At 40.7% G+C, this 24069-nt stretch overlaps 1 protein-coding gene across 2 annotated transcripts in view; it reads left to right on the forward strand.

Moving 5' to 3' along the window:
- The window catches only part of LOC137095056 (carcinoembryonic antigen-related cell adhesion molecule 5-like), a 77031-nt gene that overhangs the window by 30313 nt on the left and 22649 nt on the right, over nucleotides 1-24069 (forward strand). For both annotated transcript variants that reach the window (XM_067461245.1, XM_067461244.1), the window contains exons 5-6: nucleotides 17570-17845; nucleotides 21401-21652. In XM_067461245.1, the coding sequence (XP_067317346.1) occupies nucleotides 17570-17845; nucleotides 21401-21652 (528 nt within the window). The remainder of the gene's footprint in view (nucleotides 1-17569; nucleotides 17846-21400; nucleotides 21653-24069) is intronic.

Genomic DNA, 24069 nt, shown 5'->3' on the forward strand with positions numbered 1-24069 from the left:
GAAGAGAAGGCTGAGTGGAGATATGATAGCCATGTATAAATATGTGAGAGGAAGTCACAGGGAGGAGGAGGGAACAAGCTTGTGTTCTGCTTCCCTGGAGACTAGGACGCAAGGGAGCCATGGCTTCAAACTACAAGAGAGGAGATTCCACCTGAACATGAGGAAGAACTTCCTGACTGTGAGAGCCGTTCAGCAGTGGAACTCTCTGCCCCGGAGCGTGGTGGAGGCTCCTTCTTTGGAAAATTTGAAACAGAGGCTGGATGGCCATCTGTCAGGGGTGATTTGAATGCAATATTCCTGCTTCTTGGCAGAATGGGGTTGGACTGGATGATCGCCCAGGAGGTCTCTTCCAACTCTTTGATTCTATGATTCTATGATTCTATTCTAAGGTCTTCCAGAAATCCAGTCATGCTCCATCCACGGCATCATTCCCCGCATCTACCCAGCTTGTAACTCTATCGAAAAAAGAGATCAGATGAGTCTGGCATGACTTGTTTTTGATAAATCCATGTTGACTATTAGCAATGACCGCTTGTAGGTCTTCTTCTGAATGCGCACAGACGATGTTGTCATCAGCATACTGGAGTTCTATAACAGATGTTGTTGTAACCTTGGTTTTGGCTTTCAGTCTGCTGAGGTTGAATAGCTCACCATCTGTCCGAGAGATGATTTCCACTCCGGTGGAAATCATCTAAGAGTTGTAGTTGTAAGGGGGAGTTGTAGTTGTGGTTGTAAACAGCTGAGGGGGGAAAGGAAGAGGCCTGAGGCTGTTAGGAATGGTGGGAGTTGCAGTCTAAAACACCTGGAGGGCCTAAATTTCGACAGGCTTATTTACCAGTTTCGAATGTTCACTTTCCTAGAAAGATTTGCAGAAAGACAAATAGAGTTCACTCCCATCTCTACCGGCTTCGGAAAAGGAAGTTTCCAATCTCAGTAGTGACAGTTATAGATGTTTTGCGGTAATTGCTGAGATCTCAGAAACTTCAGGTGGATCTACACTTGAGGACAAATGCTGTCAAACTGGTGCGGAATCATGGGTTTTGTAGTTTTCCCAAGGTCTTTTTGCCTTCCCTGCCAAATAATAGCAAACTCCTTTTTGGGTGCACCTGCACTGAAGAACCAATGTAGTTTAGACCCCATTTACGGTGGTACAGAATCATGGGATTTCTAGTTTTCCAGGGTGTTTTAACCTTCCCTGCCAAATACTAGCAAACATCTTCATGGGTGCATTTGCACTGAAGAACCAATGCAGTTTGGGCCCCACTTAAACTGGTACAAAACCATGGGATTTGTAGTTTTCCTAAGGTCTTTTAACCTTCCCTGCCAAATAATAGCAAACATCGTTTTTGGGTTGCATCTGCACTGAAGAACCAATGTAGTTTAGACCCCATTTACGGTGGTACAGAATCATGGGATTTGTAGTTTTCCAGGGTGTTTTAACCTTCCCTGCCAAATACTAGCAAACATCTTCATGGGTGCATTTGCACTGAAGAACCAATGCAGTTTAGGCCCCATTTAAGATGCCTCAGAATTATGGGATTTGTAGTTTTCCCAAGGTCTTTTAACCTTCCCTGCCAACAAATAGCAAACTCCTTTTTTTGGGTGCATCTGCACTGGAGAACCAATGCAGTTTGGGCCCCACTTAAACTGGTACAAAACCATGGGATTTGTAGTTTTCCTAAGGTCTTTTAACCTTCCCTGCCAAATATTAGCAAACATCTTCATGGGTGCATCTGCACTGAAGAACCAATGTAGTTTAGACCTCATTTACTGTAGTACGGAATCATGGGATTTGTAGTTTTCCCAAGGTCTTTTAGCCTTCCCTTCCTAATAATAGTAAACTCCTTTTTGAGTGTATCTGCACTGGAGAATCAATGCAGCTTTGGCCCCTCTTAAGCTGGTACAAAACCATGGGATTTGTAGTTTTCCCAAGGTCTTCTAGCCTTCCTGGCCCAAGAGTGCCCTTCTGCAGTTTGGCATTGAATCATGGGATTTGTAGTTTCCGTGCCAATGAGGACCAAGCTCCTTTGAAGGAGCCTCTACACTAGTATGGAATTATTGGATTTGTAGTTTCCCAAGGTCTTTTAGCCTTCCTTGCCAAATAATAGAAAACTTCTCTTTGGGTGCATCTGCACTGAAGAACCAATGCAGCTTTGGCCCCTCTTAAACTGGTACGGAATCATGGGATTTGTAGTTTTCCCAAGGTCTTTGAGCCTTCCCTGCCCAGGAGCGCCCCTCTGTAGATTGGCACTGCATCATGGGATTTGTAGTTTCCATTCCAAGGAGGACCAGACTCCTTTTGGGTGCCTCTACCCTGGTATGGAATCATGGGATTTGTAGTTCCCCTGCCAAAGAGGACCAAACTCCCTTTGGCTGCCTCTACACTGGTATGGAATCATGAGATTTGTAGTTTTCCTAAGGTCTTTTAGCTTTCCCGGTCAAATAATAGCAAACTCCTTTTTGGGTGCATTAGAGAATCAATGTAGTTTTGGCTCCAGTCAAACTGGTATGGAATCATAGGATTTGTAGTTTTCCCAAGGTCCTCTAGCCTTCTCAATCCAAGAGTTCTCTTCAGCCGCTTGATATGGAATCATGGGATTTGTAGTTTTCCTGCCAAAGAGGACCAAACTCCCTTTGGCTACCTCTACATTGGTACGGAATCATGGGATTTGTAGTTTTCCTAAGGTCTTTTAGCTTTCCCTGCAAAAAAAATTAGCAAACTCCTTTTTGGGTGCATTAGAGAATCAATGTAGTTTTGGCTCCAGTCAAACTGGTATGGAATCATAGGATTTGTAGTTTTCCCAAGGTCCTCTAGCCTTCTCAATCCAAGAGTTCTCTTCAGCCGCTTGATATGGAATCATGGGATTTGTAGTTTTCCTGCCAAAGAGGACCAAACTCCATTTGGCTCCCTCTACACTGGTACGGAATCATGGGATTTGTAGTTTTCCTAAGGTCTTTTAGCTTTCCCTGCCAAATAATAGCAAATTCCTTTTTGGATGCATTAGAGAATCAATGTAGTTTTGGTGCCAGTCAAACCGGTACGGAATTGTGGGATTTGTAGTTTTCCCAAGGTCCTCTAGCTTTCCCTACCCAAGAGTGCTCTTCAGCCGCTTGGTATGGAATAATGGGATTTGTAGTTTCTCAAGGTAATTTTTTTTCAGCCTTCCCTACCAAAGCTTGCCAAACTACAACTCCCAGGATCCCACATTAAGCTGTGGCCATTAGTAATAGAGGTATCAAATTTAATTCCCAGGGACTTGCATCGGAGCAGGAAACCCGAGATAATGGATGCAAATGGAAGGAGAAGGCATGCAAATGGCACAAAAAGGAAGCTGCAAAGTTGGCCCCCGGCCACGGAGTTTCCAGAATCGGAGCTCTTGTTGACCGCAAAGCATTACGGAAGGTCTAGATTGCAATGTATCCTGTTTGAAACCACCCTTTTGGTTCCCTTAGAAATGCTCATTTTTCAGCATAACAATACTACTACTACTACTAATAGTAATAATAATAATGCCACCAACACCCCAAATCCAACGTTTGCTTGTAATTTCCCTTCCGATTGCAAAATATTGGAATGCTCGGACCATATTATTATTATGATCAATCATTATCACCTATATATAATTATATTTTATATACATTAAAAAGAGAAACAAATATTTATTATTATTATTATTATTATTATTATTATTATTATTGGCTTTTTCCCTTGAATTGCAAAATGTTTGGATGCTCAGACCATATTATTATTATTCTTATTATTATTATTATTATTATTACTGGCTTTTAATTTCCCTTGATTTGCAAAATATTTGAATGCTCAGACCACATTATTATTATTATTATTATTATTATTATTATTATTATTATTTAGCTTTTAATTTCCCTTGAATTGCAAAATATTTGAATGCTCAGACCATATTATTATTATTATTATTATTATTATTACTGGCTTTTAATTTCCCTTGAATTGCAAAATGTTTGGATGCTCAGACCATATTATTATTATTATTATTATTATTATTATTACTGGCTTTTAATTTCCCTTGATTTGCAAAATATTTGAATGCTCAGACCACATTATTATTATTATTATTATTGGCTTTTAATTTCCCTTGAATTGCAAAATATTTGGATGCTCAGACCATATTATTATTATTATTATTATTATTGGCTTTTAATTTCCCTTGATTTGCAAAATATTTGAATGCTCAGACCATATTATTATTATTATTATTATTGGCTTTTAATTTCCCTTGATTTGCAAAATATTTGAATGCTCAAACCACATTATTATTATTATTATTATTGGCTTTTAATTTCCCTTGAATTGCAAAATATTTGAATGCTCAGACCATATTATTATTATTATTATTATTGGCTTTTAATTTCCCTTGAATTGCAAAATATTTGGATGCTCAGACCATATTATTATTATTATTATTATTATTGACTTTTAATTTCTCTTGAATTGCAAAATATTTGGATGCTCAGACCATATTATTATTATTATTATTATTATTATTATTATTGGCTTTTAATTTCCCTTGATTTGCAAAATATTTGAATGCTCAAACCACATTATTATTATTATTATTATTGGCTTTTAATTTCCCTTGAATTGCAAAATATTTGGATGCTCAGACCATATTATTATTATTATTATTATTATTGGCTTTTAATTTCCCTTGATTTGCAAAATATTTGAATGCTCAAACCACATTATTATTATTATTATTATTGGCTTTTAATTTCCCTTGATTTGCAAAATATTTGAATGCTCAGACCATATTATTATTATTATTATTATTGGCTTTTAATTTCCCTTGAATTGCAAAATATTTGGATGCTCAGACCATATTATTATTATTATTTTTATTATTGACTTTTAATTTCTCTTGAATTGCAAAATATTTGAATGCTCAGACCATATTATTATTATTATTATTATTATTATTGACTTTTAATTTCTCTTGAATTGCAAAATATTTGGATGCTCAGACCATATTATTATTATTATTATTATTATTATTATTATTGGCTTTTAATTTCCCTTGAATTGCAAAATATTTGGATGCTCAGACCATATTATTATTATTATTTTTATTATTGACTTTTAATTTCTCTTGAATTGCAAAATATTTGAATGCTCAGACCATATTATTATTATTATTTTTATTATTGACTTTTAATTTCTCTTGAATTGCAAAATATTTGGATGCTCAGACCATATTATTATTATTATTATTATTATTATTATTATTGGCTTTTAATTTCCCTTGATTTGCAAAATATTTGAATGCTCAAACCACATTATTATTATTATTATTATTATTATTGGCTTTTAATTTCCCTTGAATTGCAAAATAATTGTATGCTCAGACCACATTATTATTATTATTATTATTATTATTATTATTGGCTTTTAATTTCCCTTGAATTGCAAAATATTTGAATGCTCAGACCATATTATTATTATTATTATTATTATTATTGGCTTTTAATTTCCCTTGAATTGCAAAATATTTGAATGCTCAGACCATATTATTATTATTATTATTATTATTATTATTATTATTGGCTTTTAATTTCCCTTGAATTGCAAAATGTTTGGATGCTCAGACCATATTATTATTATTATTATTATTATTATTATTGACTTTTAATTTCCCTTGAATTGCAAAATATTTGAATGCTCAGACCATATTATTATTATTATTGGCTTTTAATTTCTATTGAATTGCAAAATATTTGAATGCTCAGACCAAATTATTATTATTATTATTATTATTGGCTTTTAATTTCCATTGAATTGCAAAATAATTGTATGCTCAGACCACATTATTATTATTATTATTATTGGCTTTTAATTTCCCTTGAATTGCAAAATAATTGTATGCTCAGACCATATTATTATTATTATTATTATTGGCTTTTAATTTCCCTTGAATTGCAAAATATTTGGATGCTCAGACCATATTATTATTATTATTTTTATTATTGACTTTTAATTTCTCTTGAATTGCAAAATATTTGGATGCTCAGACCATATTATTATTATTATTATTATTATTATTATTATTATTATTGGCTTTTTCCCTTGATTTGCAAAATATTTGAATGCTCAAACCACATTATTATTATTATTATTATTATTATTATTATTGGCTTTTAATTTCCCTTGAATTGCAAAATAATTGTATGCTCAGACCACATTATTATTATTATTATTATTATTATTATTGGCTTTTAATTTCCCTTGAATTGCAAAATATTTGAATGCTCAGACCATATTATTATTATTATTATTATTATTATTGGCTTTTAATTTCCCTTGAATTGCAAAATATTTGAATGCTCAGACCATATTATTATTATTATTATTATTATTGGCTTTTAATTTCCCTTGAATTGCAAAATGTTTGGATGCTCAGACCATATTATTATTATTATTATTATTATTATTATTATTACTGGCTTTTAATTTTCCTTGATTTGCAAAATATTTGAATGCTCAGACCATATTATTATTATTATTATTATTGACTTTTAATTTCCCTTGAATTGCAAAATATTTGAATGCTCAGACCATATTATTATTATTATTGGCTTTTAATTTCTCTTGAATTGCAAAATATTTGAATGCTCAGACCAAATTATTATTATTATTATTATTGGCTTTTAATTTCTCTTGAATTGCAAAAGATTTGAATGCTCAGACCAAATTATTATTATTATTATTATTATTGGCTTTTAATTTCCATTGAATTGCAAAATAATTGTATGCTCAGACCACATTATTATTATTATTATTATTATTATTATTATTGGCTTTTAATTTCCATTGAATTGCAAAATAATTGTATGCTCAGACCACATTATTATTATTATTATTATTATTATTATTATTGGCTTTTAATTTCCATTGAATTGCAAAATAATTGTATGCTCAGACCACATTATTATTATTATTATTATTATTATTATTGGCTTTAAATTTCCCTTGAATTGCAAAATATTTGAATACTCAAACCAGATTATTATTATTATTATTATTATCATCATCATTATCATTATTATGTTACTGATATGTAATTCTATATTGCATACTGTAGGTTTTAATGTATAGATTGTGCCATTTTTACTTGTTTGCTGCTTTGAGTCTCCTTAAGAGGGAGAAAGTGAGATACAAAGTGCATCTACACTGTGGAATTAACACAGTTTGACACCCTTTAGGTCGCATTGCTAGGGGATCCTTGGAGGTGCAGTTTGCACTCTTGGGCCCTTGTTAAAACTACAACTCCCAGTTTTGACACTCTTTTGGTCGCAATATCTCATTGCTAGGAGATCCTTGGAGTTGTAGTTTGCACTCTTGGAGAAAGTGAGATACAAAGTGCATCTAGACTGTGGAATTAACGCAGTTTGACACCCTTTTGGTCACAGTATCTCATTGCTAGAAGCTGCAGTTTGCACTCTTGGGCCCTTGTTAAAACTACAACTCCCAGTTTCAATACCCTTTTGGTCACAATATCTCATTGCTAGGAGATCCTTGGAGTTGTAGTTTGCACTCTTGGGGCCCTTGTTAAAATTACAAATCCCAGTTTTGACACCCTTTTGGTCGCAATATCTCATTGCTAGGAGATCCTTGGAGCTGCATTTTGCACTCTTGGGCCCTTGTTAAAACTACAACTCCCAGTTTCGATATCCTTTTGGTCGCAATATCTCATTGCTAGGAGATCCTTGGAGTTGTAGTTTGCACTCTTGGAGAAAGTGAGATACAAAGTGCATCTAGATTGTGGAATTAACGCAGTTTGACACCCTTTTGGTCACAGTATCTCATTGCTAGAAGCTGCAGTTTGCACTCTTGGGCCCTTGTTAAAACTACAACTCCCAGTTTTGACACCCTTTTGTTTGCTATATTTCATTGCTAGAAGCTGCAGTTTGCATTCATGGACCCTTGTTAAAACTACAACTCCCAGTTTTGACACCCTTTCGGTCACAACATCTTATTGCTAGAAGCTGCAGTTTGCATTCATGGACCCTTGTTAAAACTACAACTCCCAGTTTTGACACCCTTTCGGTCACAACATCTTATTGCTAGAAGCTGCAGTTTGCATTCATGGACCCTTGTTAAAACTACAACTCCCAGTTTTGACACCCTTTCAGTCACAACATCTTATTGCTAGAAGCTGCAGTTTGCATTCATGGACCCTTGTTAAAACTACAACTCCCAGTTTTGACACCCTTTCGGTCACAACATCTTATTGCTAGAAGCTGCAGTTTGCATTCATGGACCCTTGTTAAAACTACAACTCCCAGTTTTGACACCCTTTTGGTCACAATATCCCATTGCTAGGAGATCCTTGGAGTTGTAGTTTGCACTCTTGGAGAAAGTGAGATACAAAGTGCATCTAGATTGTGGAATTAACGCAGTTTGACACCCTTTTGGTCACAGTATCTCATTGCTAGAAGCTGCAGTTTGCACTCTTGGGCCCTTGTTAAAACTACAACTCCCAGTTTTGACACCCTTTTGTTTGCTATATTTCATTGCTAGAAGCTGCAGTTTGCATTCATGGACCCTTGTTAAAACTACAACTCCCAGTTTTGACACCCTTTCGGTCACAACATCTTATTGCTAGAAGCTGCAGTTTGCATTCATGGACCCTTGTTAAAACTACAACTCCCAGTTTTGACACCCTTTCAGTCACAACATCTTATTGCTAGAAGCTGCAGTTTGCATTCATGGACCCTTGTTAAAACTACAACTCCCAGTTTTGACACCCTTTCGGTCACAACATCTTATTGCTAGAAGCTGCAGTTTGCATTCATGGACCCTTGTTAAAACTACAACTCCCAGTTTTGACACCCTTTTGGTCACAATATCCCATTGCTAGGAGATCCTTGGAGTTGTAGTTTGCACTCTTGGAGAAAGTGAGATACAAAGTGCATCTAGATTGTGGAATTAACGCAGTTTGACACCCTTTTGGTCACAGTATCTCATTGCTAGAAGCTGCAGTTTGCACTCTTGGGCCCTTGTTAAAACTACAACTCCCAGTTTTGACACCCTTTTGTTTGCTATATTTCATTGCTAGAAGCTGCAGTTTGCATTCATGGACCCTTGTTAAAACTACAACTCCCAGTTTTGACACCCTTTCGGTCACAACATCTTATTGCTAGAAGCTGCAGTTTGCATTCATGGACCCTTGTTAAAACTACAACTCCCAGTTTTGACACCCTTTCGGTCACAACATCTTATTGCTAGAAGCTGCAGTTTGCATTCATGGACCCTTGTTAAAACTACAACTCCCAGTTTTGACACCCTTTTGGTCACAACATCTTATTGCTAGAAGCTGCAGTTTGCATTCATGGACCCTTGTTAAAACTACAACTCCCAGTTTTGACACCCTTTCGGTCACAACATCTTATTGCTAGAAGCTGCAGTTTGCATTCATGGACCCTTGTTAAAACTACAACTCCCAGTTTTGACACCCTTTCGGTCACAACATCTTATTGCTAGAAGCTGCAGTTTGCATTCATGGACCCTTGTTAAAACTACAACTCCCAGTTTTGACACCCTTTTGGTCGCGATATCTCATTGCTAGGAGATCCTTGGAGTTGTAGTTTGCACTCTTGGAGAAAGTGAGATACAAAGTGCATCTAGATTGTGGAATTAATGCAGTTTGACACCCTTTTGGTCGCAATATCTCATTGCTAGGGAATCTTTGGAGGTGCAGTTTGCATTCTTGGACCCTTGTTAAAACTACAACTCCCAGTATCCCATTGCACTGAGCCATCAGCAGTCCAGGTGGGATCAAAACTGCATTTATTCTGCGGTGTAAATTGGGACTGTTGGGTTGGTCCTTGCAAGTCATTTGATCCCAGCCCTATAGACGCGTGACGCACCTTTGGACCCTATGAACTATGATCTGAATGATATCATAGATCCCATAAAGTGAGTCTGATGGCAGGTTGCGATGGAGAGAATGATCCATGTTTCTATTGCCGTCGGTTTCTGTTAAGGACACGTTCCAGGACTTTGCTCCCTTGGTCCCGCCCTGGTTTCCTGGCAAAAGCGGCTCATTCGAGGGCCGGATGGAACAAGGGAAGGAAGGGACCGTGGCCCCCGCTCCTGTTTCTCTAAGCAAAAGGCCGCCTCCCCCCCCCCCCCCCCTGTTTGCTCAAAAGGCCCTTCCTTTCGCTTCCTGGAGGCTGAAAATCATCCCTGCCCTGGCACCTGCACCACAACACAACCCTTCCTGACAGATGGCCGTTCAGACTCTGCTTAAAAGCCTCATTAGAATGGCAAGGTTGGATGTTGGTGCTTTTCTTGCCTGACAGAAATAAGGGGGTTGGACTAGATGACCCTTGGGGGTCTCTCCCAACTCTAGGGTTCAGAGACTGGATGGCCATCTGTAGGGAACACTTTTATGGTGCTTTTCCTGCCTGACAGAAATAAGGGGGTTGGACTGGATGGCCCTTGAGGGTCTCTCCCAAGTGTAGGATTTTAGGGTTCAGATTCTGGGTGGCCATCTGTTGGGAGGGGCTTTGATGGTGCTTTTCCTGCCTGACAGAAATAAGGGGGTTGGACTGGATGGCCCTTGGGGATCTCTCCCAACTTTAGGGTTCAGAGACTGGGTGGCCATCTGTTGCTAGGGGCTTTGATGGTGCTTTTCCTGTGTGACAGAAATAAGGGGGTTGGACTGGATGACCCTTGGGGGTCTCTCCCAATTCTAGGGTTCTAGGGTTCAGAGACTGGATGGCCATCTGTTGGTGTTTTTCCTTCCTGACAGAAATCAGGGGGTTAGACTTGATGACCCTTGGGTTCTAGGGTTCAGAAACTGGATGGCCATCTGTTGGGAGGGCTTTGATGCTGCTTTTCCTGCCTGACAGAAATAAGAGGGTTGGACTAGAAGACCCTTGGGGGTCTCTCCCAACTCTAAGTTTCTAGGGTTCAGAGACTGGGTGGCCGTCTGTTGGAAGGGTTTTGATGGTGCTTTTTCCACGTGAGAGAAATAAGGGGGTTGGACTGGATGACCCTTGGGGGTCTCTCCCAACTCTAGGGTTCTAGGGTTCAGGTTCTGAATGGCCATCTGTTGGTGCTTTTTTTTTGCCTGACAGAAATAAGGGGGTTGGACTGGAGGTCTCTCCCAACTTTAGGGTTCAGAGACTGGATGGCCATCTGTTGAGAAGGCTTTGGTGGTGCTTTTTCTGCCTGAGAGACATAAGGAGGTTGGATTGGATGGCCCTTGGGGGTCTCTCCCAACTCTAGGATTCTAGGGTTCAGGTTCTGAATGGCCATCTGTTGATGCTTTTCTTGCCTGACAGAAATAAAGGGGTTGGACTAGATGACCCTTGGGGCACTCTCCCAACTCTAGGATTCTAGGGTTCAGGTCCTGAATGGCCATCTGTCGGGAAGGCTTTGATGGTGCTTTTCTTGCCTAACATAAATAAGGGGGTTGGACTGGATGACCCTTGGGGGTCTCTCCCAACTCTAGGTTTCTAGGGTTCAGAGACTGGATGGCCATCTGTTGGTAGGGCTTTGATGGTGCTTTTCCTGCCTGAGACACACAAGAAGGTTGGACTGGATGGCCCTTGGGGCTCTCTCCCAACTCTAGGATTCTAGGGTTCAGAGACTGGATGACCATCTGTCGGGAGGGCTTTGATGGTGCTTTTCCTGCACGGCAGGGGATTGGACTAGATGACCTTATGGGTCCCTTCCAGCTCTGTGATTCAGGAAAACGCATAAGGCACCCAATGGGCATTTTGGTCCAGATGCCATTCATTGCCAGCCTTTTGCCCCTATTTGTGTCGCTGTCCAAGGTCTGCATCTTGTCCAAATGCGTTTCCATCTCCCCGCATTCAGGTGAAGAGTTGGCCTCCTAAAAGTCCTTGAAATCTGGGTTTTTGGCTCAAGGTGAGTGCCAGAGGGACCTTCCTCTCTCTCACTCTCTCCAAGGTCAACCAAGTTGTTTTGGTCACAAGGCGGGCACCTTTTTGGGCTCTCCTCCCCGGCAGTAAAACAAGGCCGTGCCAACAATGGAAAGGAATGGCTCACACCTTGTCGTGTCACCTGGAGAACCTCGTAAAAGCCACACGTATAGCCTTCCCTTTTCCTGCAGAAATGTCACGTCCTTCTCCGTCTGGCCACAATCTTGGCTCAACCTCTCCAGAAGAGAGAGATCTCCACCTAGCCTTTAAAACATGGAGCAAACGTTGGGCAGAAAAATCCCAGACTTCCTTCTCTGAGACCTTGCAGGCCGTGTCACAAGTTTCTAAACTGACTCACAAGTTTGCAAATGTAAACAAAATTCATACATTTACTCATATCTATATAAATAAAAATGCAATGTTTGTTTGTGGGATTGACATAACTCAAAAACCACTGGATGAATTGACACCAAATTTGGACACAAGACATCTAACAGTCCAACAAGTGTCCATCACCCATAAACACACACACACACACAAAATCCCAGCAGAACAGACTTAAAAACCCAAAAAATATACCATATATACATATACACACGTATATGTATGCACTAACACACACAAATAACTCATATACACACATACACATATATATACATATACACATGCACACACATATACATATCCACATACATATATACACACAAACATACATATATATATACATATACACATGCACACACATATACATATCCACATACATATATACACACAAACATACACATATATACATATACACATGCACAAACATATACAAATCCACATACATATATAAACACAAACATAAACATATATATACATATACACATGCACACACATGTACACACATATATATATATCCATATACATATATACACACATATACATATCCACATACATATGTGTGGATATGTATATGTGTATGTATGTGTGTGTGTGTGTGTGTATATATATATATATATATCCACATACATATATACACACACTATACCCATAAACACACGTGTACACACACACACAACCCCAGCAGAAGACTTAAAACCCCCAGAAAAACACCATATATACATATACACACATATATGTATGCACAAACACACACAAATAACACATATACACACATACACATTTATATACATATACACATGCACACACATATATATACACACAAACATACACATATATATACATATACACATGTACACACATATACATATCCACATACATATATATGGAAATGTATATATATGTGTGTGTGTGTGTGTGTGTGTGTGTAAATCCACATACATATATACACACAATATACCCATAAACACACGTGTACACACACACACAACCCCAGCAGAAGACTTAAAAACCCCAGAAAAACACCATATATACATATACACACATATATGTATGCACAAACACACACAAATAACACATATACACACATACACATTTATATACATATACACATGCACACACATATACATATCCACATACATATATATACACACAAACATACACATATATATACACATATTCACATGTACACACATATACATATCCACATACATATATGTGGATATGTATATGTGTGTGTGTGTGTATCCACATACATATATATACTCAAATATGCATCTGGACGAGGTTGTAGTTGCTGGGATTTATAGTTCACCTACAATATCAAAGAGCATTCTGAACACCAATGATGGAATTGAACCAAATTTCGGGACGCAGAGCTCCCATGACCAACAGAAAATACTGGAAGGGTTTGGTGGACCTTGACCTTGAGTTTTGGAGTTGTAGTTCACCTACATCCAGAGAGCATTGATACAGCTTGGCATGAATACTCAGTATGCCCAAATGTGGACACTGGTGGGTTTGGGGAAGATAGGCCTTGACATTTGGGAGTTGTAGTTGCTGGGATTTATAGTTCACCTATGATCAAAGAGCATTCTGAACTCCACCAATGATGGAATTGAACCAGACTTGGCACACAGAACTCTCATGACCAACAGAAAATACTGGAAGGGTTTGGTGGACATTGACCTTGGGTTTTGGAGTTGTAGTTCACCTACATCCAGAGAGCACTGATACATCTGGACCAAGCTTGGCATGAATACTCAATATACCCAAATGTGGACACTGGTGGGTTTGGGGAAGATAGACCTTGACATTTGGGACTTGTAGTTGCTGGGATTTATAGTTCACCTGTGATCAAAGAGCATTCTGAACTCCATCAATGATGGAATTTAACCAAACTTTGGGACGCAGAGCTCCCATGACCAACAGAAATACTGGAAGGGTTTGGTGAACCTTGACCTTGGGTTTTGGAGTTGTAGTTCACCTACATCCAGAGAGCATTGATACAGCTTGGCATGAATACTCAGTATGCCCAAATGTGGACACTGGTGGGTTTGGGGAAGATAGACCTTGACATTTGGGAGTTGTAGTTGCTGGGATTTATAGTTCTCTATGATCAAAGAGCATTGTGAACTCCACCAATGATGGAATTGAACCAAACTTCAGAACGCAGAGCTCCTACGGCCAACAGAAAATACTAGAAGGGTTTGGCCAACATTGACCTTGAATTTTGGAGTTGTAGTTCACCTACATCCAGAGAGCACTGTGGATTCAGACAATGATGGAATTGAATCAAACTTCGGGACGCAGAGCTCCCATGACCAACAGAAAATACTAGAAGGGTTTGGTGGACATTGACCTTGAGTTTTGGAGTTGTAGTTCACCTACATCCAGAGAGCACTGTGGATTCAGACAATGATGGAACTGAACCGAACTTCAGGACGCAGAGCTCCCATGACCAACAGAAAATACTAGAAGGGTTTGGCGGACATTGGCCTTGGGTTTTGGAGTTGTAGTTCACCTACATCCAGAGAGCATTGATACAGCTTGGCATGAATACTCAGTATGCCCAAATGTGGACACTGGTGGGTTTGGGGAAGATAGACCTTGACATTTGGGAGTTGTAGTTGCTGGGATTTATAGTTCTCTATGATCAAAGAGCATTCTGAACTCCACCAATGATGGAAATGAACCAAACTTCAGAACGCAGAGCTCCTACGGCCAACAGAAAATACTAGAAGGGTTTGGCCAACATTGACCTTGAATTTTGGAGTTGTAGTTCACCTACATCCAGAGAGCACTGTGGATTCAGACAATGATGGAATTGAATCAAACTTCGGGACGCAGAGCTCCCATGACCAACAGAAAATACTAGAAGGGTTTGGTGGACATTGACCTTGAGTTTTGGAGTTGTAGTTCACCTACATCCAGAGAGCACTGTGGATTCAGACAATGATGGAACTGAACCGAACTTCAGGACGCAGAGCTCCCATGACCAACAGAAAATACTAGAAGGGTTTGGCGGACATTGGCCTTGGGTTTTGGAGTTGTAGTTCACCTACATCCAGAGAGCATTGATACAGCTTGGCATGAATACTCAGTATGCCCAAATGTGGACACTGGTGGGTTTGGGGAAGATAGACCTTGACATTTGGGAGTTGTAGTTGCTGGGATTTATAGTTCTCTATGATCAAAGAGCATTGTGAACTCCACCAATGATGGAATTGAACCAAACTTCAGAACGCAGAGCTCCTACGGCCAACAGAAAATACTAGAAGGGTTTGGCCAACATTGACCTTGAATTTTGGAGTTGTAGTTCACCTACATCCAGAGAGCACTGTGGATTCAGACAATGATGGAATTGAATCAAACTTCGGGACGCAGAGCTCCCATGACCAACAGAAAATACTAGAAGGGTTTGGTGGACATTGACCTTGAGTTTTGGAGTTGTAGTTCACCTACATCCAGAGAGCACTGTGGATTCAGACAATGATGGAACTGAACCGAACTTCAGGACGCAGAGCTCCCATGACCAACAGAAAATACTAGAAGGGTTTGGCGGACATTGGCCTTGGGTTTTGGAGTTGTAGTTCACCTACATCCAGAGAGCATTGATACAGCTTGGCATGAATACTCAGTATGCCCAAATGTGGACACTGGTGGGTTTGGGGAAGATAGACCTTGACATTTGGGAGTTGTAGTTGCTGGGATTTATAGTTCTCTATGATCAAAGAGCATTCTGAACTCCACCAATGATGGAAATGAACCAAACTTCGGAACGCAGAGCTCCTATGGCCAACAGAAAATACTAGAAGGGTTTGGTGGGCATTGGCCTTGGGTTTTGGAGTTGTAGTTCACCTACATCCAGAAAGCACTGTGAATTCAGACATTGGTTCAGAATTTGGTTCAGATGAACTTGAACCAAACTTTGGGACGCAGAGCTCCCATGACTAACAACAGAAAATACTGGAAGGGTTTGGTGGACATTGACCTTGGGTTTTGGAGTTGTAGTTCACCTACATCCAGAGAGCACTGATACATCTGGACCAAGCTTGGCATGAATACTCAGTATGCCCAAATGTGGACACTGGTGGGTTTGGGGAAGATAAACCTTGACATTTGGGAGTTGTAGTTGCTGGGATTTATAGTTCACCTACGATCAAAGAGCATTCTGAACTCCACCAATGATAGAATTGAGTCAAACTTCAGGACGCAGAGCTCCCATGACCAACAGAAAATACTAGAAGGGTTTGGTGGACGTTGAGCTTGAGTTTGGGAGTTGTAGTTCACCTACATCCAGAGAGTACTGTGGACTCAAACAATGATGGATCTGAACCAAACTTGGCACGAATACTCCACATGCCCCAATATGAACACAGATAGAATTTGGGGGAAATAGACCTTGACATTTGGGAGTTGTAGTTGCCGGGATTTATAGTTCACCTATGATCAAAGAGCATTCTGAACACCACCAATGATAGAATTGGGCCAAACTTCCCACACGGAACCGCCACGACCAACAGAAAATGCTGTTTTTTCTAATTGTCTTTGGTGACCCCTCTGACACCCCCTCGCGACCCCTCCAGGGGTCCCGACCCCCAGGTTGAGAAACACTGATCTACTGCATGTGTGTGTGTGTGTATCTGCTAAGAATTCACCCCATATTGTCTCAAAATCACCACTTTTTCTGTCGAGTTGATGTAAAACATGATCTTCTCGTGCTTAATTTGTAAAACCATAACATGATTTGACGTTTAATAGGCCTTTCCTTAATCCCTCCTCGTTATCCAACATTTTTGCTTATCCAAGGTTCTGCTGGCCCGTCGATGTTGGATAAGTGAGACTCTACTGCACGTGTGTGTGTCTGCTAAGCATTTCCCTTATTAGGTCTTGTGGGTTTTTTCGGGCTATAGAGCCATGTTCTAGAGGCATTTCTCCTGACGTTTCGCCTGCATCTACCTCTGAGGATGCTTGCCATAGATGCAGGCGAAACGTCAGGAGAAATGCCTCTAGAACATGGCTCTATAGCCCGAAAAAACCCACAAGAACCTAGTGATTCCAGCCATGAAAGCCTTCGACAATACATTTCCCTTATATTGCCTCAAAATCGATCCCATTGATCCCTTTGGGCAGCAACCGACTCTGCAGCCGTATCCTCCCTCTCTTGAGAAGCAAACTTGGGTCTTCCTTGGTGGACGAAGCCCAAGTGGGACACAGAACGGATGACTCTCTCTCTCTCTCTCTATTTTGTGCACAGAGGATTTTGACCCTCCCATCCTGACCCCGTCATCCTACCTGCCCTTGGAGAAGGAGAACGTCACCTTGGAGTGCAACACCTCCAGCAGCAAATACATCACGGTCTCCTGGCGCAAAGATGACAAGGACACGCTCCCCGAGAATGCCAAACCTTCGACAGACAACAAGACGCTTACCATCTATGGCTTCACTCAGAAAGACAACGGGAGTTACACCTGCGTGGCCAGCAACTTGCTCTTCAAGAAAAGCAGCAACCCCAGTGTCCTCTCCATGGCATGTGAGTAAACCCGGTTTCGGGTCTGCTTTCGCCTTCCACGTGTCTGTCGAGGGGGTTCCGAGAGGGAAAAGCCGAGGAGCCAAAAAGCCCCGCAAATCCCCATTCCTTCCATGCAACCTATGAAGGTAAATTGCCAACAAAGCCTTCAAGGTGACGTAAGAGAAATCGACAAAACACCGGAGATATGGAAAGAGCGTTAAAGAAACAAGGGAGTAAGGACCACGCACGAGAAGATCGGAACGGTTCTATTTCTTCCATTCTAAGACACATTCCCCCCCCCCCCCCTATATAAATCTCTCCAAAAATTGAGCATGTTGTTGCACTCCAGGCCAGGAAACCCCACACAGCTGAGTAGAAATGCAAGCAGTTTATTGAAGATTAGGAAGAACTTCCTGACTGTGAGAACTGTTCAGCAGTGGAACTCTCTGCCGCGGAGTGTGGTGGAGGCTCCTTCCTTGGAAGCTTTTAAGCAGAGGCTGGGTGGCCATCTGTCAGGGGTGCTTTGAATGCAATATTCCTGCTTCTTGGCAGAATGGGGTTGGACTGATTCTAGGATTCTATAAGATAGCAGTAAAAAAAAAAACACTCCATAAAAATAGGTAAATCCAATTAAGTAGAAAGATAAGTGGGAAGAAATAGTCCAGGAAATTAGTCATGAAAAACAAATACAGAAACTTCCAAAGTAAAACTCCAAAACTTGAATCATGAATCAAACAAGGCACTTAACACATATGAATCTATCCAAAGCAAGGCTTCCAAGGACCAGGAAAGATGTCTTGACTCAATTCCAACATTGCTTCGTCTGGCTACAGATTCTGTACTTGCCACTTTTATCCCCTAATCCCGGTCCTGTTCAACATCTTTATTAATGACTTAGAATCATAGAATCATAGAATCAAAGAGTTGGAAGAGACCTCATGGGCCATCCAGTCCAACCCCATTCTGCCAAGAAGCAGGAATATTGCATTCAAAGCACCCCTGACAGATGGCCACCCAGCCTCTGCTTAAAAGCTTCCAAAGAAGGAGCCTCCTTCCACCACACTCCGGGGCAGAGAGTTCCACTGCTGAACAGCTCTCACAGTCAGGAAGTTCTTCCTCATGTTCAGATGGAATCTCCTCTCTTGTAGTTTGAAGCCATGGCTCCATTGCGTCCTAGTCTCCAAGGAAACAGAAAGGAAGCATGCTCCCTCCTCCTCCCTGTGGCTTCCTCTCACATATTTATACATTGCTATCATATCTCCTCTCAGCCTTCTCTTCTTCAGGCTAAACATGTCCAGTTCCCTAAGCCGTTCCTCATAGGGCTTGTTCTCCAGACCCTTGATCATTTGAGTAGCCCTCCTCTGGACACATTCCAGCTTGTCAATATCTCTCTTGAATTGTGGTGCCCAGAATTGGACACAATATTCCAGGTGTAGTCTAACCAAAGTGGAATAGAGCATGGGGAGCAGGACTTCCCTAGATCTAGACACTATTCTCCTGTTGATGCAGGCCAAAATCCCATTGGCTTTTTTTGCCGCCACATCACATTGTTGGCTCATGTTTAACTTGTTGTCCACGAGGACTCCAAGATCTTTTTCACATGTACTGCTCTCCAGGCCAGGAAACCCCACACAGCTGAGTAGAAATGCAAGCAGTTTATTGAAGATTAGGAAGAACTTCCTGACTGTGAGAGCCGTTCAGCAGTGGAACTCTCTGCCCCGGAGTGTGGTGGAGGCTCCTTCCTTGGAAGCTTTTAAGCAGAGGCTGGATGGCCATCTGTCAGGGGTGCTTTGAATGCAATATTCCTGCTTCTTGGCAGAATGGGATTGGATTGAATAGCCCATGAGGTCTCTTCCAACTCTTTGATTCTAGGATTCTATAAGATAGCAGTAAAAAAAAAACACTCCATAAAAATAGGTAAATCCAATTAGGTAGAAAGATAAGCGGGAACAAATAGTCCAGGAAATTAGTCATGAAAAACAAATACTGAAACTTCCAAGGTAAAACTCCAAAACTTGAATCATGAATCCAACAAGGCACTTAGCACAGGAATCTATCCAAAGCAAGGCTTCCAAGGACCAGGAAAGATGTCTTGACTCAATTCCAACGTTGCTTCGTCTGGCTACAGATTCTATACTTGCCACTTTTATCCCTTAATCTACTCTATATCCCAAGTGGCCAGGAACAGATTTTGTTTCCACCTTGACTCTGTTATCAATCTCTCTCTCAGCCTGGCAGAACACCTGAGAAATTGGGTTGTTTGTCTGTGCTGATTAAAAACATATATTCTATCTACTGGCTCATTATTTTCTGCAGCTGACCTAGGTGCTGAGATATTCTCAGGCTCAAAGTCATGAGAATTGTCTGGTAGCAATTCGGGCCCTCTTCCAGGGACCACACCATCATCCCCAAACCCTTCAGGAACATTCTCATCAGAAAATACACTTTGAGCAGGAATCCCATTGTTGTTCTCTGCATCAAGAGCAACCTCATCATTAGAAACATCATTAGATACATGAACCCTGATCATTAGACACAATCACAGGCTGAACTCCAACACATGTTTTAAGAATTGGTTTTTGTTGTTGGCGTCAGCATTGAAGTGAAGAGCGTGCCTTACAGTCAGCAGCGTCTTACAATGGAAGAAACACGACTGAATCCTTAGAAACTGGTAAAATAATATTTCCCCGTTAACGTATGTTTAGAAAGGTCCTACACTCCAAAACCATTACCGTCCGATGCTCTTATTTATTTCTTTCAAAGTTTTGTATCCCGGCCTTCTCACCTCTCTTGAGGGACTCAGACCGGTTTCCAACCATAATATCACATACAATAAATAAAATATCATAATACATGTTACAGTCAAAGATTAAAACAGCAATTTCAATCAATAACTATAACGGTCAGTCGTCACACTAAAATCGTTGCTCCTCCTCCTCCATCCATATCTCCGGGTGTTGGCTCACTCGTCGAATGCCTGTCTCCATAACCAAGTCTTCACCTGTTTCCTAAATGTCAGGATAGAAGGGGCGGTTCTGATCTCCAGTGGGAGAGAGTTCCAGAGTCGAGGGGCCACCACCGAGAAGGCCCTGTCCCTCGTCCCCACCAGACGCGCTTGTGAGGCCAGTGGGACCGAGAGCAGGGCTTCTCCGTGTGGAACTGTGTTTAATGGAAAATCAAAGATCTAAACCATGTCCAAATGAAATAGGTAACGACGTCAAAGATTATTATTGTTTATGCGGAGCTAGATCTCTCGTATACAGGAGCATGAATGCAACGGATCTCAATAAAGAGGGGAAAGCATGGCACAGAGTCTCGAGGATTGCGTTCCTATGTGGGACACAGAGCATAGCCCCCCTTAACCCCTTCTCCTATTACTTTTCAAGCAACTTGGTCAGCTTAGCAATGAAGCATTGACATTCCAAGGCGATCCTCCAGTTGACCCATAGCTTTGCATTGCCACCTTGAAGCAGGGCAAACTTTGCTCCGGATGCTAAGACATCCAGTCCTTTGGGAACAATGCAGAGAGGTCAACGCCTTGATCCCCGTCCAACCCCTGATTCTTTTCCTTTCTAGACGGGCCCAACAATGCCAAGATCGTCCAATCTGGAGACTTCACCCTCCGTTCGAATGTGTCCCTTCTGTGCTCTGCCGATTCCAATCCCACGCCGCAGTTTCGGTGGTTTTTCAACAACAGTGAGACGAAGGAGACCAAACCGACCTACAGCATCATCTCAGCAACTTTGGAAGATACTGGGGTCTACAGGTGCCAGGCTTTCAACCCTACGACCAACACCACAGCCAGCGCCAATGTCACCATGCAAATTAGTGAGTGTCCAAAATTGAGACGTTGGCTGTTCTGTGTGCCTGTTTCCGCTCAATCTATCAGTTCCATCATGATAGGTAGGCTTTACATTCTTCCATCTTGGTGCATACAGCAGTGTGGCTGCTATAGTTATATACGGCAGCCGTGTCGGTGCATACGGCAACTTCAATGGTCATATATTGAATTACAGGCATTGGCATTAAGTGCCTGTTTCTGCTTGGTCTATCCATTCCATCACAGCAGGTAATCTTTCTCTTCTTCTATCTTGGTGCATATGGCAGTGTGGCTGCTACGGTCATGTATGGCAGCTATGTTGGTGCATACAGTAGTCACAATGGTCATATATTGAATAGGAGACATTGGCATGGTGGTGCATACAGCAGTCTTGCTGCAGTGGTCATATATTAAACTTGCCATAATGGTCATATATGGAGTCTGAGACATTGGGATGGTGGTGCATACAGCAGTCTTGCTGCAGTGGTCATATATTGAATTGGAGGCATTGGCATGTGGTGCCTGTTTCCACTCGGTCTATCCGTGGTATCCTCGGTCTATCCATGGTAGGTATTCTTTATGTTCTTCCATCTTGGTGCATATGATAGTGTGGCTGCTACAGTCAGATACAGCAGCCATGTTGGTACATATGGCAGTCTTGCTTCATATATTGAAATTGAGACATTGGGATGGTGGTGCATACAGCAGTCTTGCAGCAATGGTCATATATTAAACTTGCCATAACGGACATATATGGAGTCTAAGACATTGGGATGGTGGTACATACTACTGTTGCAGCAATGGTTATATCTTGAATTGGAGACATTGGGATGGTGGTGCATATGGAAGTCTTGACGCAATGGTCATATATTGAATCAAAGACATTGGGATTGTGGTGCATATAGCACTCTTTCCGCAATGGTCATATATTGAATCAAGAGACATTGGGATGGTGGTACATAAGGCAGTCTTGTCGCAATGCTTATATATGGAATTGGAGACACTGGGATGGTGGTGCATACAGAAGTCTTTCTGCAAAGGTCATATATTGAATTGGAGACATTGGGAGGGTGGTGCATACATCAGTCTTTCTACAATGGTCATATATTGAATCAGACATTGGGATGGTGGTGCATAAGGCAATCTTCTTGCAATGGTTATATATGGAATTGGAGACATTGGGATGGTGGTACATACAGAAGTCTTGCTACAGAGGTCATATGTTGAATTGGAGACATTGGGAGGGTGGTGCAGTCTTGCCACAATGGTTATATATTGAATCAGAGACATTGGGATTGTGGTGCTTATGGATGTCTTGCCACAATGATCATATATTGAATCAGAGACATTGGTATGGTGGTACATAAGGCAGTCTTGCTGCAATGGTCATATATTGAATTGGAGACATTGGGAATGTGGTACATACAGAAGTCTTGCTGCAATGGTCATATATTGAATTGGAGACATTGGGATGGTGGTACATACAGAAGTCTTGCTGCAGATGTCATATATTGAATTGGAGACATTGAGATAGTGGTGCAGTCTTGCCACAATGGTTATATATTGAATCAGAGACATTCGGGTTGTGGTGCTTATGGATGTCTTGCCACAATGATCATATATTGAATCAGAGATATTGGGATGGTGGTACATAAGGCAGTCTTGCTGCAATGGTCATATATTGAATTGGAGACATTGGGATGGTGGTACATACAGAAGTCTTGCTGCAATGGTCATATATTGAATTGGAGACATTGGGATGGTGGTACATACAGAAGTCTTGCTGCAGATGTCATATATTGAATTGGAGACATTGAGATAGTGGTGCAGTCTTGCCACAATGGTTATATATTGAATCAGAGACATTCGGGTTGTGGTGCTTATGGATGTCTTGCCACAATGATCATATATTGAATTGGAGACATTGAGATGGTGGTGCAGTCTTGCCACAATGGTTATATATTGAATCAGAGACATTCGGGTTGTGGTGCTTATGGATGTCTTGCCACAATGATCATATATTGAATCAGAGATATTGGGATGGTGGTACATAAGGCAGTCTTGCTGCAATGGTCATATATTGAATTGGAGACATTGGGATGGTGGTACATACAGAAGTCTTGTTGCAGATGTCATATATTGAATTGGAGACATTGAGATGGTGGTGCAGTCTTGCCACAATGGTTATATATTGAATTGGAGACATTGGGATTGTGGTGCATACAGAAGTCTTACCACAGTGGTCATATATTGAATCAGAGACATTGAGATGGTGGTACATAAGGCAGTCTTGTTGCAATTGTTATATATGGAATTGGAGACATTGGGATTGTGGTACATACAGAAGTCTTGCTACAGAGGTCATATGTTGAATTGGAGACATTGGGAGGGTGGTGCAGTCTTGCCACAATGGTTATATATTGAA

The sequence above is a fragment of the Anolis sagrei genome, chromosome Y (genome assembly GCF_037176765.1).
Source record: "Anolis sagrei isolate rAnoSag1 chromosome Y, rAnoSag1.mat, whole genome shotgun sequence".
Classification (NCBI taxonomy): Eukaryota; Metazoa; Chordata; class Lepidosauria; order Squamata; family Dactyloidae; genus Anolis; species Anolis sagrei.